General features: G+C 31.6%; 2 protein-coding genes across 3 annotated transcripts; both read left to right on the forward strand.

The window, feature by feature from the left end:
• Positions 1-250: 250 nt before the first annotated feature.
• LOC126724795 (GDSL esterase/lipase 1-like) lies at positions 251-2,800 on the forward strand. 2 transcript variants are annotated; one of them, XM_050429185.1, is made up of 5 exons: positions 258-595; positions 716-837; positions 1,758-1,988; positions 2,109-2,364; positions 2,449-2,800. In XM_050429185.1, the coding sequence occupies exons 1-5, from the start codon at positions 334-336 to the stop codon at positions 2,682-2,684; spliced, it is 1,107 nt and encodes a 368-aa protein (XP_050285142.1). In that variant the 5' UTR covers positions 258-333; the 3' UTR covers positions 2,685-2,800. The 2 variants fall into 2 exon arrangements, with proteins under 2 accessions (XP_050285143.1, XP_050285142.1); XM_050429186.1 differs by lacking the exon at positions 1,758-1,988 and having other exon boundaries at positions 251-595.
• A 2,329-nt stretch (positions 2,801-5,129) lies between these two features.
• On the forward strand, positions 5,130-8,676 carry LOC126724792 (GDSL esterase/lipase 1-like). Its single transcript, XM_050429183.1, has 5 exons — positions 5,130-6,893; positions 6,989-7,110; positions 7,524-7,754; positions 7,883-8,138; positions 8,246-8,676. The coding sequence occupies exons 1-5, from the start codon at positions 6,632-6,634 to the stop codon at positions 8,482-8,484; spliced, it is 1,110 nt and encodes a 369-aa protein (XP_050285140.1). The 5' UTR covers positions 5,130-6,631; the 3' UTR covers positions 8,485-8,676.
• Positions 8,677-9,964: the final 1,288 nt, after the last annotated feature.

Raw genomic sequence — 9,964 nt, forward strand, 5'->3', positions numbered from 1 at the left:
AGCACCTCAAAGTAAACGCTAAAGAATAGTATGAAAGAAACCTTCACAAAATAAAATTTTAAAAGTTGTTGAATGTTTAATGTATATGATAAAGACGACTACTACAAGTCTACTACTAATAATTGTCTCACATCTATTCTAGCATATAAAAAAAAATTTGTCACCGACAACTACCATGAAATAAGGAAGCGTCATCTCTTCCTTATGATAAACAAAGCATTCTGCATTTTTTTCTTTTTTAACTAAGTAATATTGTAACAATGCAAAGTTCTCTATAAATGACAAGTGCAACTAAGTAATGAGTTATCAGAAAAAGTGAACGAGGTTTATAACATGGTGAGTTTTAGGTTCCATATCTGTTTTTTGGTTTTGTTTGTAGTCTTTCTTACCCCAACCCATAGTCATGGCCATATATGCCTGCCAAAACAACATGTTGCCCTATTCATCTTTGGGGATTCAATATTCGATGCTGGAAACAATGACTATATCAACACCACCACTGATAACCTAGCAAATTATGGACCATATGGGGAGACCTTCTTCAACTACCCCACTGGAAGATTTTCTAATGGACGTCTAATCCCAGATTTTATTGGTAAAATGCAATTAATCTGACTTTCTTTCTTTCTTCTTCTTCTTCTTCTTTTATTATTATTATTATTATTTTTTAAGAATTTGACTTGTTAGTACATTGATTGTTGAAATTTTATTACAGCTGAGTTTGCAAAGTTGCCATTCATTACGCCACTTCTATATCCCGGTTATCATCAATATACTGACGGGTCAAACTTTGCTTCTGGCGGAGCTGGGGCTCTTGTCGAAACTAACAAAGGACTGGTATGTATCTTTTACATTAAGTGTGTGTATATATATACACACATGTACAATACTGACATTGAAATTTCACTCTCCAATCCTTATTGATAGGACAAGGAGTTCTCCTTTTGTTCAATGACTAATAGTATTAAGTAGGCAGCTTTTTTTTTATAAATTTTTTAAGAAGAAATTAGGCAGCTTAATTAAATTTTCAGTGTAATTGATCATATCATGCTGAATAAAATAAATAAATAAATATATAAATGATAGATAGGCTTGAAATTTGCATTGCCAATAGAGCTTTAACTAAATTATCTGATTGATTAAGGGTGAGATATGCAAATCATATGGTAGCGAACTAGAGGTTTTTGGCTTCCTTCTAGAAATCTTTAAGTTCTACCCACTTATCTCTGGACTGGCATATGAAAAATGGATGTGAAAAAAAAAAAAATGATCGAGAAAATTTAGCAAGAAAGAGTCGGAGTGAAATCAAGAAGAAGAAGAAGAAGAAGAAGTGGGGTCAGAGCCTAAATAAGAAGTGGCTAATCTGATTCATTTTATTAGGAATTTTTAAAAATACACTATATAAAATTTATTTATTTATAGTATTATTTATATTTATTATGAAATATATGTATTTGGTGCGTAATTCCGGAGTGGTACACCAATACAAAATGGAATTGAAATCTTCTATTCCAATAGCAAATCCGGAACGCTCTCTAAAATAAAGTTCAAAACATTGGATGACACTGACATGAAATGTGTCTTAAAATTGTCACATGTTGGCTCCTTTCCAATGCTCTTGTAAATTGGATAGAGACTGCACCTCTAGCAATGATTCATGTTAAAATAGTGTGCTTGCAATAATATATTACCCAAATTTCAAATGCCTGAGTAGACCATATTTTCCTAATCTTCTTTTCCTTTAATTTTTGGGGCAGGTGATAGACCTAAAATCTCAACTACATTATTTTGAGAAATTGGCGAATCAGTTGAGGAAAAATCTAGGAGATGAAGAAGCCAAGAAATTATTGGCGAGAGCAGTTTACTTAATTAGTATTGGCAGCAATGATTATTTTGCCCTTTTTACCTCAAATTCCAGTGCTCTTCAAACCTACTCTCCGGAAGAATACGTAGATATAGTGATCGGCAACTTAACAAGTGTGATAAAAGTAATAACATTCAATATTCAAAATATATGGTCAATCTATTTAATTCTTTTTTTTTTTTTTTTTTTTTTTTAACATTCGCAAAAATTTGTAATACTAAATAGCCATATTTTGATGTGCTAGGGAATATATAAGAAAGGTGGAAGGAAAGTTGCGATGCCAAACTTGGCACCGTTGGGCTGTTCGCCAATTACAAGAGCACTAAATACAAATAACACAGGTGCATGCATTGAGGGACTTTCAGCACTAGCGAAATTGCACAATGAAGCACTTTCTAAATCCTTGCAGGAGCTAGAAAATAAACTCGATCGATTCAAATATTCAATAACCGATAAATACACTTCTCTAAGTGAAACCAAAGATAACCCTTCAAAATATGGTATGCCAATCATTTTCATAGTGCATAATGTATTTTAGTTCGATCACAAACTAAAAGTGTCTCTGTTTTTATTTTATTGTGAAGGTTTCAAGGAAAGCAAGATTGCATGTTGTGGAACTGGTCCATATAGAGGAACTTTTAGTTGTGGGGGGAAGAGATCTGTCAAAGAATACGAATTATGTGAGAATGTTAGTGAATATGTGTTCTTTGACAGTATTCATGCCACCGAAAGGGCCAACCAACAAATCGCTGAGCTAATGTGGAGTGGAACTCCTAATATCACTGGACCTTACAATCTTGCAGCATTGTTTGAAAACTAAGAAATGTAGATTTGTTTAAAAAAAAAAAAGTGAAATAGGTTATGTTATAATTAAAATCTAAATAAGAATTGTATTTTCATACCGAATTAATAAATATATTCAATATTTCAAATGTATGATCATACTCTCAATACTTACAAGAGTTTTACTAATTAATCAACTATGTAATTTCTATCAAGTGTGCGTCAACAGAGGGAGTGAGGGGTAATTTTGTCTATTTAAAAAATAATTTTCATGTGCACAAATCACTGTGAGTCATATGTCTATTTTTCTTTTAGGAAGTAAAATGATTCAATCCAAGTTAGATACCATACCAGCACTTCATTAGGCCATATAAGACAAAAACTAATAGATTTAAACAAAAGGATGAACAATATAACATTTTAGAAAGTTTAGGGACTAAAATCAAACATTTGAATGTTTGGGGACAAAAAACGAACTTTGATGAAAGTTTATGGATTAAAATAATATTTTACCCTTAATTTTCTCATTAGATACCAGAGTATCATGACCACAAAAAGATGCATATTATTAGCATGTGTTCAAAACTAAAGGCAACTGGAGTTGGACATTTCAAAGAATATCATTGTGAAATGTAAAGGTCCAATGGTAAACTGTTGGGTCTTAAATAATATTATCACCAATATTATCAATTCAAAATAATAATCACACATAATAACACAAATATTTAGTTGAAAAAACCATTTCTCATTGAAGAGAAAAACCACAAGACAAACTTTGAATAAATTCACTATTATTAAATAAATTACAATAATTCTCAAGTTTATGCCTAACTTGAGATTCACCAAATACAATAATAAGTCCTCTTGTGTATGTCTCACGATTATAAAATATCTTCTTATTTTTTTTACTCTTACATACACTAATTATTTATTTCGAAGGTGGCAACAATTTTTTTTTCTCTCTCTCTCTCTCCTGTCTTCTTTTTCAGGCTCATGACCAAAACAACATACACTACTAAATACGCGAGCTATAGCCACATTTTTTAGCTGCATTTTCAAAAAACAAAGCTTAAACTACTAACCTATAGTTGCGTTTTTAAAACGCAGTTATAAGTTAAGTCTATAAACGCATTTCTATGTATTTTTAACCACATTTTTTTGGATAGGGTCAACTGTTGCGTTCAAAAAGCGTAGTTGTAGGTCCAACTGAATAATTTTTTATTTTTAAAAAAATAAGACCTATATGACTATACCCACATTTAAAAAACCTGACCGTAGCCAACCTAAAGTTGTTTTTTTAACAATCGCGATTATAGACCTCACCTATTATGGCACTTAGAAAGTGCTGCAATAGGTCATTCCTGATTAAATAAATAAAAAGTGACACTACCTATTACGGCACTTGAAAGAGCCGCAATAGGGCCCTTAAATTAAAAAAAAAAAAAAAAAATTAGGGTTAAAATTTTAAACCCAAATCAGATCTCTCTCTAAGTCGTTTGATCATATCACTCTCTCTAACCCGTCTCTCTCTCTCTCTCTCTCCATCTTCAACATGTTGCCCCCTACCATCTCAATGTGCCGCCGTTGAGCTAATCGGCCTCCAGCCGCCTTAGTGTTCTGCAGCCTCGATAAGTTCTTCTCTCACTCTCTCTCTCTCTCTCTCTCACTAGCCAATCCTCCTCACTGTGGCATTGCCAATCCTCTTCAACGTGCCGCCGTCGAGACACCTCAGTGTGCCGCTGCCGATGAAGCCCGTCCTCCATCCGTTGCCTCACCTCAAGGTATTTCTCCCTTTCACTAGCTAAGTTTATTTATTTATTTATTTTTTGTGTTTTATAGTTTCAATTTCATATTTTTTTTAAAAAATAAAGCTAATGTGTTATTTTGCTGTGGTTATGCTTAAAGTTTGGATTTTGGATTGGGTTTTGCTGTTGTTACTTTTAAATTTTGGCTTGGTTATTTTTGCTGTTGTGCGAATGTGTTTTTTTTTGGGACAAAATTTAATTACAAAATTGTTTGTACTATTAGACTACAACCTTACTCAATAAAATAAATATTACTACATAATTTGAAAATTTAATAGTTGAATAGCATGTTTTGTATACTCTTAATACACATGTCAAATTTTGCGTCAATCAGATATTATTTACTATATGATTTATAAGCTTATATTTTATGCATAATTTTAAATTACAAAAACTTGTAATTTAAACAATTTATTAATAGCTTAGCTATTGATCTTTAATTTTTTAAAAATTTCGTAAGTATGGAAGATATAAGAAAAAGATGTAATCCGATCGTGGATCTGTCAAATTTCACTTTTAATGAAAATATATTGAGTAAGGTTATAAATTTAGGTTACAACAAATTTTGTAATTAAATTTTATTTTATTTTATTTTTTATTTTATTTTTTTTTTTTATACTAAAAGGTCTATAACAGTCCATAAATAAATTAAAAAAAAAAAAAGAAAAGAAAAAAAAAAGAGGTCTATAACGGCGTTTTTAAAATGTCGTTATATGTCAAACGTTAATATTTTATTTACATGGTATTTTGTACCCCAACAGTTCATATCAGGAGTCTCATGTCTGGCATTGAATGTGTGATGGTACTTTACCCAATATCTCATTGAAACGTCAATGATGATTGTCTTAATAAACTCATATTTGATAAGGTTGTGGAAAACAGTATGGCAAAGGTTGAAACCGATCAATTTGAGGGGTCTTAAGGAGAAAAGTCTTTTATGTTGATGCAATTTTTTCTTGTATATATATAGAGGTGGTACAGATTTTTCTTTGATTTTCACCTTTATTACCAGTGTATATCACTTTTCTTTCTACTTTTGATGGGAAATATTGTGTTGATTGCTGATTGTTTCTTGCATATATATTACATCTTAGAATTGTGCCTTGTAAGTTGAGGTTTTTAATTTTTTTACTCTTTAATTGTGTCCCCACTATTTCGGCACATACAGTAACAACTCAAAATAAAATACCCCTCTTGAGAAGGTTCTCAAAGTGTAAGAATTTTTCCCAAAGCTGTTGTCCACTCAAAGAAGGAACTGAGGGATATGTTAGAGGTTTTATTGCTCTGTATTATTATTATTATTGTTGTTGTTGTTGCTATTTTGATTTCTTGTTGTTATACATAGTTTTGGTCCACATCATTTTTTCCTTTTCTTCAAATATATTGGATTTTTTTCCATAGGTTGTGAAGTAATATTGAGCAATTCCTATATATATATTGAGCTTTTATGGTTATTTGTTGTAGCCAGCCCTAATTAATATGTTGAGGATCTATAGTTGACCTTATAATTTTGAGACTAAGGCTTTGTTATTGTGGTAGTGGTGACTTTGACTTAGAATTTGTTTTTTGTTTTACAAGGAGGGGAACGTAATGGCTGATTATATTAAAAGAGGCAAAAAAAAAAAAAAAAAAATTAAGCATAATTGAGAGTCCAATAGATGTGGGTGACCAACTATGGAGACTTGTTGGTGGAATGAGATGGTTCGTGTGCCCCTATTTCTAAAAGGACTTGTTCATCATGGGGCTCTCTTGCCGCTAAAGTGGGCCGGACCCACAGCATAAATATCTTTGAATTTTCTTAGTAGTTGGGTGTGTGTAACAAAACTCTTGATAATGATTAATGGACCGGCGTACGGGTTAATCTTTGTTAACGCAATCTGAAATTGAGAGAAAAAGATGGTTGAGTTATATCATTTGAAACTAGAGCATTATGACTTTGAACTTGGATTTTTCAAAGAATACTCTTTGTCGCATATATAAAGTCCAAGGTAACTGCACAAGGTCAGAGTACACAAATCATGAACGTAGTCAATATGAAGACAATGAACCAATCAACCTTCTATGAAAGATCAACTGCAGAACTTCCTTTTTCCTCTTGTAAAGCACAAATCAAGCAGCCTATAAAAGAAAATTGCAACTAATAAATAGAAGTTGAAAAAAAAAGTTGTAAAGATTGAACATGATGGGCTTAAGGTTCTACTTGTGTTTCTTGGTTTTGTTTACAACCCTTTTCATCTCAACCCACAGCCTTGGTCACCTTTGCCTGCCAGAAGAACATGTTGCCTTATTCATCTTTGGAGATTCATTATTTGATGCTGGAAATAATAATTATATCAACACCACAACTGATTACCAAGCAAATTATGAGCCATATGGGAAGAACTTTTTCAAGTACTCTTCTGGGAGATATTCCGATGGCCGTATAATTCCAGATTTTATTGGTAATATATTTGCTACATATGTACTGTCTTGTATTCTATAAAATCTCAGTTTTTTATTTTTTTATTATATGTATTAATTGTTTGTTTTATTTCAGCTGAGTTTGCAAAGTTGTCATTCATTACACCATATCTACATCCTGGTTACCATCAATATACTGATGGGGCAAACTTCGCATCCGCTGGAGCCGGTGCTCTTGTTGAAACTCGCCAAGGAATGGTATGTAATCTTTAATATTAAGTAGGCGTTATATATATATATATATATGTTAAGGTAATATAAACTTCACACACATTTATAGGATTGCAATCATGATATTATCTAGTAGAAATGCACTAATCATACTTATTCACATCAAATTATAAATAATTATTTAGTAGAATTTGTAATATTTTTAGCATTTTTTATTGTCTTAAAATGGGAAAAATATATATTGTTTTCAGGTATGTATATATATCTTCTCTCTCAAAACAAATGGGTTGATCTGATGAATGAGACTTATCTGTTGTGAGTCATGAGAAGATACATATACCCATAATAGGGTATACCTTTTCCTTAAAAAGATAGTGTATTTATTGCATGTGTGCGCTTCCATGAAGCAAATATTTTAATGCATTTTTCTTTATTTATAGGTGATCGACCTAAAAACTCAATTAAGTTATTTCAAGAACTTCGAGAGGCTGTTGAGCGAAAAACTTGATGATGCAGAAGCTAAGACATTATTGTCCAGAGCTGTATACTTAATTAACATTGGAGCTAATGATTATGTAGTCCCTTTCACGAGGAATTCCAGCATCTTTCAATCCTATTCTCAAAAAGAATATGTAGACATGGTGATCGGCAATTTGACATTTGTGATCAAGGTAATAAAAATTAACAATGTATTCATCACAAATTCATTCTACATACTTATTGTATATTCCCAACTCGATCTCCTTACCTTCTTTTTCGGACTGTTGCTTATACCCGTAACTACATATTGATTTGCTAGGAAATATATAAGGAAGGAGGAAGAAAATTTGGGTTTCTAAACTTGGCGCCATTGGGTTGTCTTCCATTGGGAAGAGCACTAAATTCAGGAAAGACAAATGAATGCAAGCATGAACTGACAGCCCTAGCAAAACTGCATAATAAAGCACTTACCGAAGTTCTCCATAATCTAGAGAACGAGCTCAATGGATTTAGATATTCAATAGCCGATACCTACACTATTCTTAGTGAAAGAATAAATAATCCTTTGAAATATGGTATGTCAATGTCATGATCATTTTCATAGTGTAGAATTTACTTAATTATTGTTATTTCTATCATAAACTGATACCAACATTTTGGTTGTAAATATGTTGTGATGAAGGTTTTAAGGAAGGGTATATTGCATGTTGTGGAATTGGACCGTACAAAGGAATTAATAGTTGTGGAGGAAAGAGATCAGTTAAAGAGTACGAATTATGTGAGAATGCTAGTGAATATGTGTTCTTTGACACTGTTCATCCCTCAGAAAAAGCCAACCAGCAATTCGCAGAGCTAATGTGGAGTGGAACTCCCAATGTTACAGGACCTTATAATCTCAAAGCATTGTTTGAACACAAATGAATGTAGATTTCATAAGCATTGAGTGAATCATAAATGTTATTATTTATTTATTTATTTTTTATTTTTTGAAAATCAAGTTATTATTAGAATTTAAATATATATAAAAAAGTCATTAAGCATGGATTTTCGTCATAAATGTTATTATTAAAATTTAAATAATAAAAAGTAATTAAGCATGTATCTTTGTCACTATATCGCCGTTTCCATTGTAATTGATCTTGTGCAAATTTTTTTTTTTTTTTTTTTTTTTTTTTGATACAAGATAGAATTCTACTCTAGCCTAATCTAAGTGTATATGTGTGTGAAACTCCCTCCTGGAGATTTGAACCCTAGCCCTTGCCCCCCACACCCCACAAGCTCTTATACTTGTGGAGTGACCATCGCACCAAGGGTGTGCGGTGGTGATCTTGTGCAATTGGTAACACATTATTCTACATGCATGTCATATAAGCTTTAATTATTTGCACTTGAATTAAATATTGGCCTAATTAATCAACTTTATTTAATACACTTGTAATTCTAAAACTTGGGTCTAAAAACCTAACAATTATATATATATATATATATATATTTGATTATCCAACTAGATTCTTGCTGGTAACAGAATGAAAAGAAAAAAAAAAAAAGTTCACGCATAACATATTGTTGTTGCACTGAAACAATAGAAGATCAATGTTGTGGCTCTGATACCATGTTATATTTATGAAAATCTAAATTGAGAGAGTATAGAGAGAAGAGAGAGAACGCAGCGCTACTTGATTCGTCTTAACAGCCTGCGTCTACTAAGGAAGTTTTTGATGGTTACATCTTCACTATAATCTCAATTTTTAAAAAAAAAAAAAAAATTTACAATGAACCAAATATGGGATATTTATAAGAAGTTAAACCCTAAACCCTAAATTAACAATACAAAAAAACCATGATTAACAACTTGTAGTACATATATTATTTTTGGCTTGCACATTAAGGATTGGGCTTGGGCTTTGATAATTATTGGGCTTGATAACTTTAACATAATTCAATTATCTAAGGACTTCATCATCTTTAGGTACATGCAAGACGTACCCGAGACTTTTGTTATCCTAAATATTGGAGATATTCTAAATATTTGGAGATTATTTGCAATCAAAAGAGCCTCTAGATACACTCCCACACATGCAAATAGAAGGAACGAAGAAAAAAAAAAAAAAAAAAAGAGTTACAACCAATTAACCACACCCCAAAAACAAAAAAGAAAAAGAATAAGAAAAAATCAAGTATATATTTATGTAATTCAACTTTAGGCCTACGTTCATAGGCTAAGTACTTCAAGAAAAAAATTTCACTAACAAAACCAATCTTAAAATACACCCAAAACTGCTCTCTCTCACAAATAACAAAAAGAAGAACAAACTTATATTTTCTCTGAGTGAAATTGTCAAAGGAAAGCAATTTGACCAAGCCGCAGCCCATATATATTTGCTTTGTCAAAGGAATTTAT

The sequence above is a fragment of the Quercus robur genome, chromosome 5 (genome assembly GCF_932294415.1).
Source record: "Quercus robur chromosome 5, dhQueRobu3.1, whole genome shotgun sequence".
Taxonomy (NCBI): domain Eukaryota; kingdom Viridiplantae; phylum Streptophyta; class Magnoliopsida; order Fagales; family Fagaceae; genus Quercus; species Quercus robur.

Bases quoted from the DNA above. Each gene is read 5' to 3' on its own strand.
- LOC126724795 (XM_050429185.1), top strand. From the start codon at position 334: ATGGTGAGTTTTAGGTTCCATATCTGTTTTTTGGTTTTGTTTGTAGTC. The intron at 1,989-2,108 runs GTAATAACATTC...TTGATGTGCTAG, and splicing joins ACTTAACAAGTGTGATAAAA to GGAATATATAAGAAAGGTGG. The intron at 2,365-2,448 runs GTATGCCAATCA...TTTATTGTGAAG, and splicing joins AGATAACCCTTCAAAATATG to GTTTCAAGGAAAGCAAGATT.
- LOC126724792 (XM_050429183.1), top strand. From the start codon at position 6,632: ATGATGGGCTTAAGGTTCTACTTGTGTTTCTTGGTTTTGTTTACAACC. The intron at 7,755-7,882 runs GTAATAAAAATT...TTGATTTGCTAG, and splicing joins ATTTGACATTTGTGATCAAG to GAAATATATAAGGAAGGAGG. The intron at 8,139-8,245 runs GTATGTCAATGT...GTTGTGATGAAG, and splicing joins AAATAATCCTTTGAAATATG to GTTTTAAGGAAGGGTATATT.